This window comes from Symphalangus syndactylus, chromosome 2, assembly GCF_028878055.3.
Source record: "Symphalangus syndactylus isolate Jambi chromosome 2, NHGRI_mSymSyn1-v2.1_pri, whole genome shotgun sequence".
Lineage (NCBI taxonomy): Eukaryota > Metazoa > Chordata > Mammalia > Primates > Hylobatidae > Symphalangus > Symphalangus syndactylus.
In genome coordinates, this window is record NC_072424.2 from 42,214,344 (window position 1) to 42,233,630 (window position 19,287).

Consider the following 19,287-nt stretch of genomic DNA (forward strand, 5'->3'; position numbering starts at 1 on the left):
CTGTGCCTGCGGCAGGCTTGGGTTGGATTCCTGGAGGTCTGTGGAGAGTGGGTCTCTGCATGCTCCTAGCACGGCTGGCCTGTCTATCCTTGAAATACAGTGGCCTCTGGGCTGCAGTGAAATATAATCTAATCAGGTTCCTGTTAATAAGATTGAATCCCATTGTGAAGCTGGCATTCCATCATGCCCTAATGTCACAAGCAGCAAACTGGAAAAGGGAAATTATCGAGAGGTTGGCTGGGATAATAACTTAGAGGCTCTGTGTCAAATTTCCAGTCGGTGGGGGGAGTCTTTTGTAGAAGCATGGTGGTGCTCACCAATTCTCCTAGCAGAGGTTTGGTTTAATTGGAAACTAGGCGGTGTCAGGGCTGGGAGGGCCGTAAATCATCGATTCATTTTAGAGGTGAAGACAATGAGGCTCCAGCCAGCTCTCAGATGCACAGGTAGCTGAGGACTGGAGTGAGAGCAAGGACCCAGGTTCCCACCTAGAGGTCACAGATGATGGAAGCTGGTGTATTCAAGTAGGGCTGGGCCATTTATTTATGGCTGGCATAGGCAGGGTCTGTTCTGATGAGCTGTTCTGATATGCTGTGCCTAGCAGACATTGAAGATTTTCAGTATTGTCCCTGCTTCTAGACCCTGTAAGTGCTTTGTGTGCAGAAGTTTTTCCCTACTTGTCCCAGTTTTGTAGTTCTTTCTACCCTTGAGTTAAAGGAGGCACAGAGAACAACTATTTTCTCTCTTGGTACTTTCTCTTCAGTCTCCTGTTAAAACCAGCTGTTTGCTTGTTTATTTATTTAATCATTTCCCCAAAAGGATCTGTGGTGACTTCCAATATACACATGAGATAACAAAGATAAATAATAGGTGAGAAAACTGGGGGAAAGGAAAAGGAAAAAATACGGCTAGAAAGCTAAGTTGAGGCCCAGAATAAGTTTAGTGCTCAGAGTATATGCTGTGAGGTCATGTACACTTGGTTAGAGTTGGCAGCAAATCCTGCCCTGTGCTTCCTAGCAGTCACAGCAAAGAGGGAAATAATCCATTCCATGAGTCTCCATGTCCATAAAGATGAAAGGAATTCATTTGCTCAGAAAACATATGGCTCTTGGGAGTGAAAGGGAAACTGTTTGCCAAGGGCTCCTTGGTTCTTGGGTAAGGCTGCCGAAAGCATCCTGTTGATGAGTTTGTTGATAGGACTATGGGAGAAATCCTCTAAATCTCAGCATCCCAAGTTCTCAAGGGGTACTGTTCCTCTGGCCACACAGCTGCTTTAGTCATGATCTCTATCCTGCACCTAGAAATGAGCTCTAATGGGTGGAGTTGTGTTAAAGCTGGCATCTTTGACAGCACTTGGGAGTGGCATGAAATTGAGCCTTCTTGGCCTGTTTGACCTTCTCCTGGCTCTTTTCCAAAGATAGTAGAAGAAACATGGTGTGATGAAGAGACCACCAAACTGAGAGGCAGAAGCCAGGTTCTAGTCCTAGTTCTCCTGTGACCCTTGCCTTTGAGGGAGGCAGACAGTAATTAGGGGCAGCTGTGTGATGGTTAAATCTCCACCTCCACAGGCCTTGGTTTCCTTGTGAGAGGGTTGGACTAGATGTTCTCTGAGCCCCTTCCAGCTCCAACCTTTCATGTTGCAATTTCTCAATCTGGTGCAGATGGGTGAGGGGTTGACAGATATGATCTCATTCACTGCCATACAGGAAATCCGAAACTGGAAGGGCCTCCTCTTCCAGATTAGGAAACTAAGACATTGAGGGATCCACCCTGAGGCTGTATGCAGGGAGTCTCAGGACGCCAGTGCAGTGTGCAGATATCCAAGGGGGAGGCAATGCTTGGGTCTTGGGGTGGGCTGATTCACCTGTTTGGGAAATGGTGCAGGGAATAGCCAAAGGCCCACCCCATCATCCAGGAGTTACAAGCTGCTACTAGAGACCAAGTATCAATTTTTTCAGGGAATCTATGGTAAGTTGGCCCAAGGGAGAAGTTTTTCCTTGGGTCTTGTTTCTGTAGCTGCCATAACTCTTCATATTGCTTTTTAATTTATCTATTAATAATTATTAATTTATATATTCATATGTATCTGTTGTATTCTCTTCTCTGGCAGTAGACTGAGCTCCTTGAGGACAGAGACTATCTCATTCTTTTCTAGTCCCCAGCACCCAACATAGTGCCTGGCACCTAGTAGGTATTCAATAGACATTTGCTAAATGAATAAATTAATGAATGAGTTCAAAGGGGCCAGGAGGACCTGCAATTTTGGGGAATAGGTGAGGGTAGAAATTTCCATTATGCTCACTGCAGTTCTTTCCATGTGCTCACAATGCGATGGCTACTTTATTAAGGTGAATCTATAAGTCTGTACAATGTAGGGCATTTGTGTGCTATAGAAACTGTACTGCCTTCTCACTGCCTGCTCCGTGCCAGGCACTGCACAAGCTCTGGAGCCAGAGGCCAGGACAGGATGCAGGCAGAGGATCTTCCAGCACCAGCGTTTCTTTTCTTGTCTTTCTTTTTGAAATATATATATGTATTTTTTTTTCTAGGATTGCTAGCTCATAATGCCATGCCTTTTGTCCCTCAGGGGATAACCATTTCTAATGCTATTGTCAATGTGAACCATCAGCCCAGACCAGTGGAAATCCATGGGCCAAACCCATGAAATAAAAATTCCTCATCAAAAGTCCCCAGAATCTCTAGGAGGGAGATCGGCAGGGGCAGCACACGGGAGGATGGGCAGCTAGGAGCAGAGCAGCTCGCCGAGGGCAGGCGGCCCCTCCTGCTACTGTTACATTAGCTGCTGCTGCAGAGCAACTGACCCCCAAGCTTAGTGACTTAAAACAGTAGCTTATTATTTTTGATGATGCTGTGGGTTAGTTAGTCAGGCTGTTCTTCTCTGGTCTTTCCTGGGATCACTCACAGCAACAGTCATCTGACAGATTGATTGGGCTGGGGAGTCCAGGATGACCAGTCACACGCCTGGCACTTGGTGCTGCCTGTTCATGCCCTCTATTCTCTCTGGGAGCCCCTTGGTTCTCCTTCACGTGGCCTCTCATCCTCCAGTAGGCTAGACCAGGCTTTACACTGCATGGGGACTCAGAGTTCCAAGAGGGCAAGTGGGGAAGCTGCAAGCCTCTTAAGGCCCCAGCTCTGGAACTTGCATGACATCATTTCTACCACATTCTATTGGTCAAAGCAAGCCACAAGGCCAGCCCCAAACTCAAGCGAGTGGAGAAATAGACTCCACCTCTTACTGGGAGATATGGCAGCTTCACGTTGCAGTAGGATATGGCTATTAGGAGGAGTGACTTTTTATTTTAACAATCTGCCACTGCTGCCTTCTCACCTCTGCCCCAGAGTTCAGAATGGTTTCAGCAAATCTGTTTTGTTGCAGGTGGATAATTGCATTGTCCTTTCTGCCAACTTTTTACCTGGATTTTCAGAAAACAATTTTGTTCACTGGGTTTTTACTGGGGGCTTTTCTATTGGCATTTTGTCAATAGTTTCCCCACTCCCAACTCCATGTCATTACTTCTGGTCACAAAGACCCTGAAGCTGACCTGTACCTCATGTTGGATTCTGTAAAAGAGCAGAATAGAGCCCATGGAACATATGCTGATCTGGGGAGGTGGGCAAATGCTATACCCTGCTGATGGGAAACTCAATCTTTGTGTCTCTTTATGATTGAGCTGTCTCCTTCCAACTTTATTCTCTCTAGTTTATTGCAGTTCTTCTCCCCTCCCCCTTGGTTGGACCCAAGCTGTGGGGAGCAGTCTCTTTGGAGGTTTTGCTGGGCAAAGATCCAGGAGATGAGGAGACAGTTCTCTTGTACAGGGGCCTCTTTGTTTCAGAACTCAGAGCTGACAGTTTTATTCCTGGAGGCATCTGCTGAACTCTGTCTTAGCTTAGCAGAATGTCAGTGCTAAGAGTTGTCCTACATGAAAGAGGGAAGGAACGTCACCGCTGTGGTTTACACAGGGGACGGCTCTTGTAGTAAACAGCTGGAAGCTCTTGCTGGCAGCTTACGATATGCAAGGGAGGACGTCCAGCACCAAAGAGCGGTCTGAGTGTGAGCCAATGTTGTTCCTAATGTTTTGGTTTTTGAAGTCTGCAATGTTCTTGGCTCTATAATTTAATGCATCGTAAGGCCTACTGTTCCTTGGGCAGCAGGAAACACTGGCTGGAAGGAGGAGGATTCCCAGAGGTGAGCTCCAGGCCTGCCTCTCCATGACTAGCTCTGTGCCCTGGGAAAGTCACTTAAGCTCTGCAGGCTCAGTCTTCTCCCCTGTAGAGTGAGAGCTCTTGTGATAATGGCACCTGACTCCTAGGGTGTTATGAAGACGAAATGAGATGGTGCAAGGAAAGTGCCCAGTGCAGGGCCTGGCACATCGGAAAGTCCTATGAACGATGAGTAAGTGCAAGAACATGGCCTCTATGCCCCAGGCCCACTGGCAAAGTCATCTACGTGATGTGGCCAGGTAGCGTGGGGTGCTTAGAGACTGTGTGATCCCTATGCTTGTGCTGCAGAATTCCTTTCTGCAGGGGAACCAAGAAAATAATTACAAAAGGACACACCTTTCGTTAGGGCAGAAGTGCCTGTTTTTGGAGTAGCTAATGATTGAATTTAGGATTTTCCGCAGAGTCATCACTTGTGGTTTAAAATATGGTAAAGTCAGTGAGGGAGGCCAAGCATTCCACTAAAGTTTCTCTACAGGAGTCCAGACTCAAAAATGAGGCTATGGGAGCTAGAGAAAGACAGGTCAAGGGTTACATGTTGGGTACAGAGATGCTGAAAAGGAAATCAGCAGATAATCTAGACTCCCACAGGCTAAGGTTGGAAAGTGAGCTTGAAATCTGATTTAGAAAAAAAAAAGTCTGCACAAAAACAAAAAGATAACGAAGTGATGTAACCAGGAAGAACCAGGGGTAATAGGTATTTTCTAATGTAGTGCAGAATTTAGGGAAATAGAAACAGTGCTTGAAAGAGACAGAGAGAGAGAGAGAGAGAGAGAGAGCAAGCATGCACAGCTAATAGCTAGGTGACGTACGTACATTTTTGCTTCCATTTTGGATGTAAATAACTATTTTGCAAAGTTTTTAAAAGACAGTGCTTTATCCTGGTTGCATAATTTAATTCAAGAAGCATTTTTTTGAGGTCTGCTGTGCTCTAATTTCTAAAGACAGAGATAAAACACCCAGTCTGTCTGCTTGAGGAACTTACTTTTAGCAAAGAAGACAAATACCATCACTCCTTAAAAAAGACAATACAGTATGATAAGAAGAGACGACACAAATGGATAAGACCCAGAGCAGGGAATGACAAACTCCAGATGCGAGGAGTAGAAAAGGCTTGGGGAAGACTTTTAATAGAGAAAGACATCTGATGGGGTTTTGAAGAATGAATAGGAGTTTACAAATAGACAAAAAAACAGAGGGCATGGGCAGCCTAGGGAGTGGATAGCATGTGAGAGGGCATATTTGGGGCCTACAAGGAGCTTAGTGTTGCTTAAAATAATGACATATGCTTTATTTGTGTTAAGTATTCTTTTGGTTATGGGATTAAAGAGTCAGGCTGGAGAGGAAGGCAGAAGTCAGTGAGCAAACAGCCTAGAGATCCAAGTGGTGACTGGAAGTTGGTGAAGCATTCTAAGCAAAGAAGGCACATGCCTCCCCTTGCATTTGGGGATGATTCCATTGCAGCATTGTGGCCAAGGGGAGCAGTAGAGTAGAAGTGGCTGAGTCTACAGGGAGGGAGGCCAGTTAAGAAGCTACTGGAAAGAGTTCAGGAATGGGGTGTTGATCACTTGAGCTATGGCAATGGTCTGGGAACAAGGAGGAGGGTATGGGTTCAAGGGGTGCAAAAAAGGTATAGTGGGCAGGACCTGGCTCCTGGTTTGGTAGGAGAGTGTGAGGGAGAGGGAGGAGCTGAGAATGCCCTCAGATTCAGGCTCAGGAGACAACGATTATGGAATGAGCAGGAGAAGGATGGAATTGTGATAAATTTGGTTTTGAGCATGTTGGATATAAGAGGCCCATAGGACAGCCCAGGGGAGGTGTTACGAGGCATCTGGGGCTCAGCAGAGGATCCTGGGCTGGAAACAGAGGATTAGCTGTGAGGCTGCAGATGATGGTTAAAAGCCATAGGAGCAGATGGAACGTGGAAAGAGAGGACAGAGGGAGAGGGCAGAAACCCAAGGGGCATCATTGAAGGAGAAGCAGAAGTGGTTCTTGTCTCACTGCTCAGAGAGAGCCGTGGTCTGGACCCAGGGAGAAGACAGTGAGGAGGAAGGAGGGCATCGGAAGTCCCAGTGCTGGAGAGAGGGCAGACGGAGATTGGAAGGTGTCCACTGGCAGATGAGTGGTGACCATTGCTGATGGGGTCAGATCACAGTTGGATTGAGGAATGAATCAGAGGTGAGCAGTTGGGGATTGGAGACAATACTTTCTAGAAACTTGGTTAAGAAGGGAGGGAAAGAAACAAGGTGGTGACTGGAGGAGGTGCTGATTCAAGGAGAGGCCTAACATCCAGGAGAGGCCCCAGATAGAGAGTCTGGAAGCAGAAGAGGAGGCTCAGAGCTGGCAGCAGACAAGGCAGCAGGCGGGGTGTAAACCATGCCCACAACAGGGCCAGCGCTCAGCTGGCAACCTGGTTTCCACTTGTCTAGTTTAGAAATGAAATTGTCATTTTAGATTTCAGTCAAGTAGGAGTAGAATAAGATGTTAGAGATAGAAGGGGCTGCCATGACCATCTCAACAGATTTCTTATTGTTTAGTGGGGTAAACTGAGACTTAGAGAGGCTCAGAGAGGGGGAGGGTCTTGTCCAAGCACACGCAGGCCTAGTGTAGAAATCTCTAGTCCAGGGCTCTTTTCACTACTCTTATTCTCTGCATTTATCTCATTTTCCATCTGATTTCCCTCTTACCAGCAGGGCCTCCAAACTCTGACCACCAGTTCATCAACCTGCACTTGCTGACCAGCCCCTGAGAGTCTCACATTGGACCAGTTCCCAAGCTCTCCCTGGGGTGGCTCTAGGACTTACCTACTTAAGTACTTCCCAATGCACAACTGCAGGGGGCGCCACTCACACCATGATCTCTCTAAGTGGAGCTCCCTGCAGTTGTGCAGCATGGTGGCTCCGGGGCCTGGACCTGTCGGGGCTTCATGAAAATGCTAAGGACACATCCCTAAGGAAGCCCCTTGGCTACTGCACTAGGGCATATTTTTACACTTGGCAGAATAATCTTCCCACTGGAAAGCGAGTAGGCAGCTGATGAGATGGAATGTGAAAATGCTAGCATGAGCGAAGGAAACCTCTTCAGTCATGCCAGCCCGGGAGAGGCAGGCCAGGGGGCAGGAATGTTGTTAGGGTTATGGGCAAGGGCATGAAGCCTGGAAATCCCAGCACGGACAGCCTAATGGCCTTGACTTTTCTTTCTCTCTCTCTTTTTTTCCTTCCTGTAGAGGAGTTTTCTTAGACACCATCCTTCCCCGTCGAGATGACAATGGTGTCAGGCCAACCATTGGCCAGCGCGTGCGGCTCAGTCAGGGAGACATAGCTCAAGCCCGGAAGCTGTACAAATGCCCAGGTAACTATGAGCCGTGGGGACTGCCAGCACCTACCTAGCATCTCCAAAGCACAGTCCCTGTGCTGGGAAAACAACTTGGGGGACCTAAAGGGACAATTCCTTGGCAGCTGTAATTTCTGGTGTCCCTCTGGTAGGAGGTACTAGGCAGTACAGAAAGGTGAAATGGTGACATGGTGGCAGGCAGTGAAGAGAATAATAGGTCTTAGAGTCCATAGGCAATTTCATGAGAGGCTTCAGACTTCTCTGGCAAAGCCTTTGTGTCCAGAAGGGGAAGAAGGCATAACAGAACAACAGTAAATAGGAGTGTACTTCAGTGTGTGCCCCATAACAGTAAGAGCACCTCTCCTATCTCTGGGACTAGGGGATGTGGGTTTGGAAAAACAAGAACCAAGCTGGATTTTGCAGGAAGACAAAGAGTGAGGGAGAATGCTTTTGGGAGGATGGGGGTCAGTTTCCCAAATGCTACAAGGTGGAGGGAGTCTCGGTGCTATTAACGAGCTTGTTGCTTTGGTCTTGGGGCTTTCCTGGCCATCCAAGGTGCTGGTCAGTGGCCAGGAGTCTGCCATTGAAGATGGGACAATACACTGGAATTGGAGCAAATGCCTATTCCCCAGCCCGTTTGGAAGCGTTCCTGCCCCTTGGATTTGTCCCATTTGTCTTCCATCCCCTTGGCTTCAGCATCATCATCATACACACACCGTCTGAGCTCTTCTAGACCCCTTTCAGCTCTTGAGCCTCAATGTAAAGCACTGGTTAGGGCATCTGAGTTTTTACTAGTGATGGGTCAGAATCCATTTCAGTGGTTTTAGGAGGATAGAAGGAAGTTCCATTACCAATAGCCTTTCCCAAACTTCCAAACCAGACACAGAGTTTGATCATGGGATGAGGTATTTGAAGTGAGGACCATCTTAGAAAATCTGGGCTGTCACATTACCTTACTAAGCAGGACCTGAGGGATGCAAAGGGCTGTGTGGGGCTTGCTTCCTCAAGAAACTTTAGAAAATATGTCCATCCAGCTATTAGTCATCTGGGGTCGTGTTAGGGCTGAAATACAGGACACACATATCATATAACCTTGCTGAATCGAATGGGAAACCTTATAGCATACCCTGGGAAATGCCATCGTATTTATTCAGTTATAACATTTATGCTGCTCACTTCCCAAAAGGATTCACAGCAAAATACCGTGGAGCCACACAGTAATGTATCTGTTCTTGCAGAATGTTGATGATTATTCTAAAATAATTTCCATGGAACCCTTGGGGGTGTTGACTGCCAGGCATAATCCTCATGATGCCTGGCAGTTGTTCAGTAACGTGATACTGAAGCCCCGACATCCAGGATTTCCTGAGGCCGATAATGGGCGGTTCTCCACATATCCCTTCCTGCAGCTCCAAAAAATATGGAGCTTCCAGTAGTTCCGAGTAGTAACTGAAAGCTCAGTCAGTCGCCATGCAAAGGTTGAACTGCATGTAAGGAAAAGATACCTAAGGATGCTGCATCTCCACATGTTAGGGTTGGCCACATAAGAGGAGGGGCTCTCAGCAAACCAGTGTCTTTGTCTTTGGAGTCTGAATCCCCAGGCATTAGAGAAATACAAAACCTGTAGTTTCCAAGGATTCATACAGGTACCCTTCATTTGTGAGGACAAATTAGGGGAAATACTTTTCACATACATAAAGACTAGGTTCTAGACTCGTAACCAACCCTCAAACATTCAAGGGCAGAATAGCCTGCTATAGAAGATTCCAGCTCCCTGTGCCTCTGCATTTTTTTGTTTTCTTGACTGCTTGATAGTTCTTTCAGAAGTGAATAGCAGAAAAAGAAGAGGAAAGATGTAAACTAATAGCTGAAATAAGTTTCAAAGCATTTTTTTCTTTTCGTCTTACCTACTTGCACTTTTTTTTTTTTTTTTTTTTTTTTTTTGAGACACGGTCTCACTCTGTCACCCAGACTGGAGACTGGAGTGTAGTGGCGCAGTCTTGGCTCACCGCACTCTCCACCTCCCAGCCTCCCAGGCTCAACCGATTCTCCTGCCTCAGCCTCCCAAGTAGCTGGGATTACAGGTGCACCCCACTACCACCCAGCTAATTTTTGTATTTTTAGTAGAGATGGGGTTTCACCATGTTGGCCAGGCTGGTCTCGAACTCCTGACCTCAAATGATCCACCTGCCTTGGCCTCCCAAAGTGCTGAGATTGCAGGTGTGAGCCACCATCCCTGGCCTCTACTTGCACTTTCATGTTCTCTCTGCCACCGATATTATTATTAGCAATAATAATGGCTACTATATATGAAGCACTCACTATGTGCCAAGCACTGAGCTGATCCATTTTATGTAATGCACACGATTTCACTAAACCTCTCAGGTATGTCCTGCCCATCTTACAGATGAGAAAATGAAGGTCCAGCAAGTCTAGGAAGCTTGCCCAAGCCACACAGCTGGCCAGAGAGCTAAGATTCATGACCTCTAGGCCATGCTTAGTCCTGAGAGCCTCAGAAGAAATTCCTGGGCATTCCTTTTTGGCTCCCAGGTCCTACTTGTGCTTTTGTTAGCCAGAAAACATCAATCTGCTTGCTACACTTCTCACCAACCTGTTCCGAGGGCTTTGTCTGGTAAAGGGGTATGTTTGCTCCGCTGCCCTGTGCGGGAGCTGCTTGGGCCAGGAGAGGTGCATATGCCACATGACAGTTGTGATTTTGCTTGTGCAGCGTGTGGGGAGACCCTGCAGGACACAACGGGAAACTTTTCTGCACCTGGTTTCCCAAATGGGTACCCATCTTACTCCCACTGCGTCTGGAGGATCTCGGTCACCCCAGGGGAAAAGGTAGGTGGGAAACCCCTTCGGCAAACGGGACAGCACTCCTTGAGTTGTGTGAGGTGGGAGGAATTCTTATTGTCAATAGTAAAAATAACAGCTGTTTGGTTATGAGCACCCACTGTGTGCCAGGCATGGTGCTGCTTGCTGTACATTCATTATTTCTGGACTTCTCAACCAGTTTCACCCATACAGATGAAGGCTGGCATTACTAAATATCCACTGAGTTACAAATCAAGCTCACAGTTCCTCCCAACCTTAATAAATACACTATTATAATATCCTGGAATTTAGAATTCTGTGACACCTCAGATTGCTGCTCTGGACAATTGACACGGGGAGCCCACAGCTGGCTTTTCTTCCCCCCAGCCTCCATCTCACTATTTGGGGCTTAAAGAACATCCCTGTTGACACCCTAGCCCACTTCCCTGAGCATCTTCCACTCCTCTTTTGCAAACAGCCACTCCTTGGCTGCCCCTCCAGTGGGATGGACTGGCCAGGCGTGCAGTCTATACTCAAGAAGATAGATCCAGGGCAGAGGCCCTTGCATGACCTGGCAGTGGGCTCAGAGCTGTGTGGACAGGGAATTCCTGGGTTCCTGGAGTGTGGCGTAGGAGCTGGGCAAGCTCTGGGTGGACACATCCCTTTAGTCTTGAAGATTCCATGACCCCCTAGAGCTGAGCCCAGGGCAAGGATCTCTTTCGCTCTGGTCCAAGGGTGGTATGTTTTCAACCCTACTGCAGGGCACGTACTCTTATATCCATTATCTGGATAAGGAATTTGAGGCTTGAACATTAAGGAAAGTGCCAAAAGTCCAAGGTAAGATATAGAACTAGAAACTGAGAACTGAGGTTTTTCTCTCCAAAGCTTATCTTTTTGCTACATGTCTCTACAGATCTAAGTGTTGTTCAAGTTGTCTCAGATTAGATGCAACTATCTTAGAGAAACTCATTTCCCTAGGTCTAGGTTAGGGGACACCCCCAGTGCCCCCAGAGCTCTCTATAATAATCATACCTGTTGTAGCATGTCTCACGGTATTGTCACTACTGGTTTATTTGTCCCCCTTCTAAATCTTAAGCTCATTAAGGTTGGAGATCATTCACCCCCAGGGCCCCAGCACTCCACAGTCTGTGGCACAGACTGGTCACCTGATAAGTATTTGTTGAATGGATATGTGGATGGATGAGGGGCTGAGTGAAAAACCTGCAGCTAGGGTTTTTCACTAGCAGTTAGCAGTGGGTGTGATGGAATTTTTCAGGCACCTGTAGCCAAACTTCAGGTATTTCTAATTTATAACTTTTTAAAGTGTCCATCTAAATGTCAAGTTAAGCATAGTGTGCTAACTAGAGACAAATGGCTAGGAATCATTGTGAGCATTTTCTGTGGACCGGATACGATCCTTAGCATATCATGTGGATCATCTAATTTAGTCCTCACATCAACTTCGTGAAATCGGTGCTGTTACCATACTTATTTACAGGTAAGGAACTGGACTTGCCCAAGGCTTCTAAGTTTGTTGCAGAGTTGGGATTTGAACCCAGGCAATTGGACTCTGACAGCCTGAATGCTTGACCATCATCTTATATTATTACACAAAGGGGCCAGGCTAGTAGATAGACATCTGAACGGGCATTTATACACATACGTGAATGCACATGTATGGGCACACATGTATACATCCTTCCTTTGGCTCTAAGCATTTAAGACATTAAGTATGGCTGTCATCTTGTGTCTGAGACCCCAGACCTGTCTGCCTTGGGTAGATGTGAAATCCATGTGCCTGCTGGAGGCTAACAGGAGGGAGGCAGAAAGGGGGAAGAGAAAGAGGTCTGGTCTGGTAATTTCTAAATTATTGAATTGGGTGTGTGATATGTTTGAACTGTGTAAACTTCATCAAGCCTTAATTATTAGTGCTAACTGGGGACAGAGAGAATATACATCATTGAAATTTCTGCACCAATTATTTCCATTTCTGCTTCACCCAGCCTTCCCCAGAGCTGCAAGTAATTAGCAAACTTGATTGATTTGATATCACCTATTGTTCACCACCTCTTTCCCCTATGGTCTTTATGGTTCACTAACGTACTTAAAATAATTAGCCTGAATAATTATCCCATTCATTCAGATCATGAATGTGTTACCAAGGAAGTTGTACTAACATTTCCTTTCTGTAATTTTAAAAAAGCAAAGGCTAAAGAATTATTGTGCAACCAGCTTACAGGTGTTACTAAGCTCTACCACCTGAATATGAGCACGGTGTGGGATAGGACAGAAATCTAAGGCACACCCCTGTCTTAAGACTGAGTGTTTATTTTGGGTCCCCCTCCCCCCACTCCCAGGGAATCTGATTTAATGGAAGGAAGGGTGTTTGCTTGGTACGAACTCTTTTCAAAGCTTCAAAGGTGATTTTAATGTGCAAGTAGGGTCAAAAAACACAGTCTAGTTTGAAAGAGGAGTGACAACGTGTGCACACACATGCACATACACTCACACACGCACAGATATGTGCGCACACACACATGCACGCACATGCTCACACATGCACGCACGCACCTGCGCACGCGTGCACACACACAATGACAGAAGGTGAGCTGACCTGTTTTTTCCTGGCACTGACTCTTCATTTCCTAGGAGATCACAGGGCTTTGTGGAAGATGTGATTTGTCCTGAGACGAAACATTGGGTGGGATGGGCCCAAGGGAAGGGATGGGCACTCAACAATAATCAAGATGGGCAGCCTGCGAGGTGTGGTTAGTGTTAGTTGTGGTATGCTAAGTGTACACTCAATGTGGACTGCCTGGTATTTTAAGTTGCTATTTATCGAGTGCCCATGATGTGCCAGGCATAGCAATATACACTCTATATATGGTTTCTCGCACAGTCCCCTCAATAGCACAGTGATGTGTGTATTGTGTTACAGATGAGGAAACTAGAGGGCAAGTATTTCCCAAGACTCCAGAGTTAGTAGATGGAGCTGAGAAGCAAATCCAGATCTAGGTAGATCTAAAGACACCGGCTCTAGAATCATTATAAGACAGAGGGTGGGGCATTCCAAAGAGGCAAAGATCAATCGTGTTCATCAGGGCAATTAGACACAGGCTCGAGGAGGGAGACACTTGAGCAGGCCTGGGGAGGGTTTCCCTGACAGGGGACTATCAGGGAACACTGGACAGGTTGCACAGGACAGACTCTGGGGGTGTGGAAAGTAAGCAAAATTTAATTCATGAGATGGGGACACAGGGAGCCGCTGAGGTTTCCTGAGGGGGTTGGTCAACATGATATATGAGTGGAAGATTGGGAGGGGTCTGGTAAACATGAGATATGAGTGGAAGATTGATCTAGAAGCCCCAGTGTGTAGAAAAAATGGGGCCACAGCAGGGAGCAGTCCAGGAATCGTGTGGGAGCCATCCAGGAGGGGGTGAGGCAGGAGGAGCGAGATGGAGTTAGAGGGGAGGGATGCGGATATCTTAAAAAGAGCTGCAGCATGGATGCGGAACAGATATGGGGGATCAACAGTAAGGATGAAGGAAAGATAATACCAAAGCTTGGCTCCTTGGCCATCAGGGCAATGGCATCTCCTACAGTGGAGGAGGCTGGAAAGGAAAGGCTTTGTTTGGAGGTTCTCTCACCTAGTAGGGAGCAGGAAGGGCAGAGGAGCAAGAGCAGTTGGGAGAAGATAGGCCAGTGTGGTGAAAACCAGAAAGGATAAGCCCTGGGCAGAGGGGTCATGGGGCACAAGGACAAATAACAGTCCTTTAGATTTGATGGGGAGGGAATGGGAACCTTTGAGGAAGCCTTCCAGCCTAAGGGTTTACTTAGAGCTAGAGGGCCCCTGGGGCTGTTTGAATATAAAGAAGTGGCTAGTGGAGGGGCAGCGATTGGAGATGCTGGAGAGAGAGGAACCACTGAGAGCAAGGTCCCCCGGGGTTGGGAAAGGAATAGAGTCAGGGGTGCAGGGGCTGGGTCAGGGCTGGAGATCAGGAAGAGTGGAGACGTAATGGAGCAGAGGTGTGTGGGGCATGAGGAAAGGTGAGCCTGGACCAGACAAGCCACTGCGCCTCAGGACAGTGGGAGGAGCCACAGGCACCTGGTTTAGTGGAACTTGCATGGGGATGAAAGGCCAGGGGAAATCTGAACTCTCCTCTGGGCCATCTGCCAGGGAAGCCCCGAGCTGGTGGGCTGCAGGCGGACCAGAGCAGCCAGTTCATGGGTACAGCACCTGTGTGCTGAGGCCCAGCCCATGGGACCACCCAGCCCTCCCCTTCCCCCTACTAAGTAGTCACCTGTTTGGCCATGGGAGCATCCACTACCTGACCTTAGGGATGTCCAGACAGGGCTGCCAAGATGCTCCTCATGACAATCCCTCTCTTTTCAGTGTTTATACCATAGTATTCCCACTGGCTTGGCCCATCTGCCTTTCCCCCCTTCTCTGGGCTCCCCAAAGGCAAAGGACCCTGTCTTACTGATCTTTCTATCTCAATTGGCCAGCACAGGCTGACACTCAGAAGGTGGTCAACAAGCAATGGTGGAGTGAATGAATGAATGGACTAACTGTAGGAAGGTCATTAGACACACCACACCTCAGGAGAGTGAGGTCATGGCTGAGGGAAGGTTGATCACAGAGATGTTCAGATGCACTCGGGCTAACCCCAGACCCTTTGGAATGATTGATGATGTTATAAGATCTTCTTGTATCTCTGAACTTCGCTGACCCCTTACCTCCTTCCAAATCCCCAGTCTCCATGCGCCCTGGCCAGTGTTTTTAATGCATCTCGCTTTCTGTAAACCACCTAGTGACTTCAAAAGCTCAAGTGATTCCCCAGACAGAAGCGAAGGACCCATCTCCTTCTGTTTACTCCCCATCCTGCTTAAGGTTTATTATTTAATGTCCTTAGGTTTCCTGTGAGCATGCTTTTGAGACAGCACTCCTACTGTGGTCTGAGAGTTCTGCATGCTAAAGGGTAACGTGAGAACACCAGTATGCAAGATATATCTTCCCAAACTCCTCAGGCTTTGCTGCCAAAACTCACTTTATGGTAATTCTTTACAGATTGTATTAAACTTCACATCCATGGATTTATTTAAAAGCCGGCTGTGCTGGTATGATTACGTGGAGGTCCGGGATGGTTACTGGAGAAAAGCCCCCCTTTTGGGTAAGTTGACTTTAGACACCGTTAAGAGGGGAGTGATGGGATGTTCCCCGGGATGCTGTTAATGTCTGGAAGGTCCACCTTGACAGCGGTCACAGGAAACTCTCAAGGGCCTCTGTCATTGTAAAACTCTGAGCACTCCATTTGGCCACACATGTTAAAAGCTTTTAAAACTGCCAAGACCATTTGACCCAGCAATTCCACTTTTTGGAATTCATCCTGGGGAACTAATTAAGGAAGTGTGCAAAGCTCTAGCTACAGGGATGTTCACTGAAGCAGGAAAAATTGCAAGCAGTTTAAATATTCAACAGTAGGGTTTGGCTGAATAAATTATAATCCATCTTTTTAACGGAAAACTTCCCAGCCATTAAAAATGAAGTTGTAGTTGACTACTGATATGGAAGGGTATTCATAGTACACTGTTACACACAAAAAAGTATGTGACAAAAACAGAATAAGCAGTAGGATTCTATTTTGATTAAAAAATATATTTATGTATTTTTTATATATATATATATAATGCAGGCATTGCAAATGTAGATGGCTTCAAGGATAACATGTAAATGAAGGAGATGGGATTTGCGTAATAAAATAAGGAATGGTGGGGGGAGTGTGGTGAACTGAACACCGAATTTCCTGTCCAAAATTATTCAAACCAAAATGACTTAAAACATGTGTACAGGATGAATTAACTAGAAGACACCACTTTGTGATCTGCAATATAAATCTCAAGTAAAATTATAAATATACATAACACACTGATTATTTCAGGGTGATAGAGTATTTTTTAAATGTATTCTGTTGTTCTTGGTTAACTATATTTCCAATTTTTCTGTGATGAGCGTGTATTGTTTTGGTGAGATGAACAGGGCATGAACTCACCCATGGAAAGTTAGCTTGGAGCTTTGAGTGAGACACAGTGGGCAGGTGGTGTAACAAGAAAGGTTAGTTCACCCCAGAGAGATCTCTTGTGGATGACAGGGGAGGTTAGCCTTGCCTAGAGGACCAATGGCTCCAGTGTCTCGGGAGTAGACACTGGGACTCATTCAGCCCAAGAATGGCAGCCGTGGTGGAGCTGGTGAGAGAGGCAGAAGTGACCGGGAGCCAGATGGGAGGGTCTCAGCTGAGAGTGTATTGTCCTTACTCGTAGAGGGGTCTGTAGGGTGGGCTCTAGCTTGGACAAGTCTAAGCGCTCAGTGAGGACTTTGTCCCCGGTACATATTCATGTGAGCAGAAAGCCCAACTTGTTATGCTGCAACTGACGAGCCTGAGAGTGAGCTGGTATCGGGTGGTTGGCCGAGATGGAGACAGGAGAGAAGGGAGAGGGCTAAGCTGTGGGGTGTCACTGCTAGACCGAGCCCTGACTTCATGCCAGATTCTGGGGAGCCAAGGCTGAGGTAGGTCAGAAGAGGCTGGACAGAGGGGTTGGCTGGACTCAAGGTAGCCTGGCAGACATTAATCTTTCGTATGACTGAGGGCTCCCAGGCTGCCAGCATTAGGAGAAGTCAGTCAGGTAGTCAGCTGTCCAGGTAGACAAGCGAAGAAAGTGATCCCCAGGCCAAGCACAGACAGGAGCGCGTCTACTGCAGGACCAGTGGAGACCGCCCACAGTGGCAGGGCGGAGGATGCCTGCCTGGATTTCTGCTTCCTGCCTACCATGAGCAGGCATGGTGCTCTCTAGCAGCCAGAAGGAGGGTCTGGATTTACAGGTAGCACTGTTTGCTTGTGGCAAAAGACAGAGGGCTGGATTCCCAGTAGCAGAGGTTCCCAAACCTGGCTGGACATCAGAACCTCCTGGGAAGATTTCTATGAGTACAGATTCCTGGGAGACCATGAATTGGAATCCCCACAAGTTGGGTCAGAGAATGATCCTATTTACCTTTACATAAAAGGGCATGTGCCCAAATCTAGTACCACAAATGTAGAAAGAACCACAAATATGCCCATCTAACTGCTGAAGGTGATTACCTCTGAGGAAGGAAGCGCGGAGGTGGTGGGCAGCTTCAAAGTTTGTTTTGTATACTTCTCCATTGTTTGAATCTTTTGTAAGAACACATTCAGGTGTCAATCTATAATGAAATAATAAAAAGAGCTATGTGGGAAGAGTTTCGTGAGAACATCGGATCACAGACCCTGCAACCTGGCAGAGACCTTACAGTCACTTAATCCCACACTTTTATGAGAAAACCAAGCTCCCCAAGTGTGGACTAACTCAAAGGCCACACAGCTAGTGGCTGAGATCAGACCAGAATTCTGATGTCCTGGCGAAGGGGAGAGGTGACTGCTGAACCAAGGGGGTGCCAGATAAAATACATTATTTGTTATCTGAAATTCAAATGTACTGGGCTTCCTTGAGTTTTGTTTGCTAAATCTGGCAACTCTCTACCCCCGCCTCCCAGGAATGGGATAGATTTAAAGGCTTAAGAGGAGGAAGCTGTTTGTTACTGAAGTTCCCCAGAGAGGGCCAAGGCACGTTCCTGAGAATGGGCACAGGCAGAGAGACTTCCAGGAGTTCCTTTTTCTTGAACTTGAAACAAGATTTTCTCATTATAGATCCTGGTATTTCTGGCTACATTTCATTAATGAATTGAATTGGGACTTTTGCCGTTTGTTGGTGGTAGTGATGGTTTTTTTTTGTTTTGTTTTGTTTTTTGTTTTGAGGTGATTTTTTTTGGCTCATATTTTACCCACTTTTACTGTGTGTGTGTGTGTGTGTGTGTGTGTGTGGAGTGCCAGCGCCTGTAACCGTCATTCTTCATTTGCAGTTCTCCTTTGCCAACTATTTGGCCTGCTCTGATGTTTCCAAATGCAGTTGTTAGTGAACTTTTGTGTTTGGAACAAGTGCATTGTGTCGGCCGAGCTGGTCCCTGGGAGGGGTCAGTGCCATGAAATCTGCTGGGAGGAGGCAGGTCAATGCCCCTTTGGCAGGAGGGAGAGCGGATTAGGGTGGATTGTGAAAGTATGCATCTTGCTCTGAAAACTGTGCATCGCATTTTTTCCCAGGGCAGTGTGTGAAAATCCAGGCATAATGGACGCATAACTTTTTATGAATGAACCCTTTATGACTCCCCATGGAGCCCACTTGTAGTGTCCTCATCTGCATTTCCTCTTCTTGATATCCTTATTAAACTCCTCCTCTAAATCCAGGAACCGGATTTCAGTGCAGGAATCTGACACCTTTTCTCTAGTCCAGTTTCTCTCCAGCTTGTTTAGTCTCCTTGGAAGGAGGCTATTTTTCGAGACCCAGGTTTTCACCTAGTGATTAAAGGGAAAAGTCCATTGAGAACATTTCATGGCTGGTTAAAGATATCAAATTGTTTTGTCAGTTTTGGGGGTCACTTATGATATTGCACCTAAACAGGGGAGGAAGTTGGCTGCAGAGAGAACTCATCCAGTGATCTTAAATTCCGTCCTGTAAATTGGATTCCCTCCCTTATTTCTGTTAGAGGAATTACTCTAACAATGCACTTTTGTATGCAGAACTGTCTTTGGGCATTCTGTATCACCACAATGCACACAAAAGCCCTTTTTCCCTCTTTCCCTGAAATAGGGAGAGGGAAGTTCAGAAAGGCCAGGCTGGCCAATCAGTGTCGTGTGGCCTGGCTACTCAGGCTCCCTAGCCAGGGGCAGCCTCCCAAATGAGCAGAAACGATGCAGTGAGTCAAACAGCCAAGCCTGGCATTTCCACAGAATTGCTTTATGGTTTGAGGCTTTGATCTTCATTCCTACTTGT

General features: G+C 46.8%; 1 protein-coding gene across 1 annotated transcript in view; it reads left to right on the plus strand.

Moving 5' to 3' along the window:
• The window catches only part of TLL2 (tolloid like 2), a 151,796-nt gene that overhangs the window by 96,306 nt on the left and 36,203 nt on the right, over positions 1 to 19,287 (plus strand). Inside the window, exons 8-10 of the mRNA XM_055253957.2 lie at positions 7,463 to 7,587; positions 10,298 to 10,413; positions 15,455 to 15,557. Coding sequence (XP_055109932.2) covers positions 7,463 to 7,587; positions 10,298 to 10,413; positions 15,455 to 15,557 — 344 coding nt within the window. The remainder of the gene's footprint in view (positions 1 to 7,462; positions 7,588 to 10,297; positions 10,414 to 15,454; positions 15,558 to 19,287) is intronic.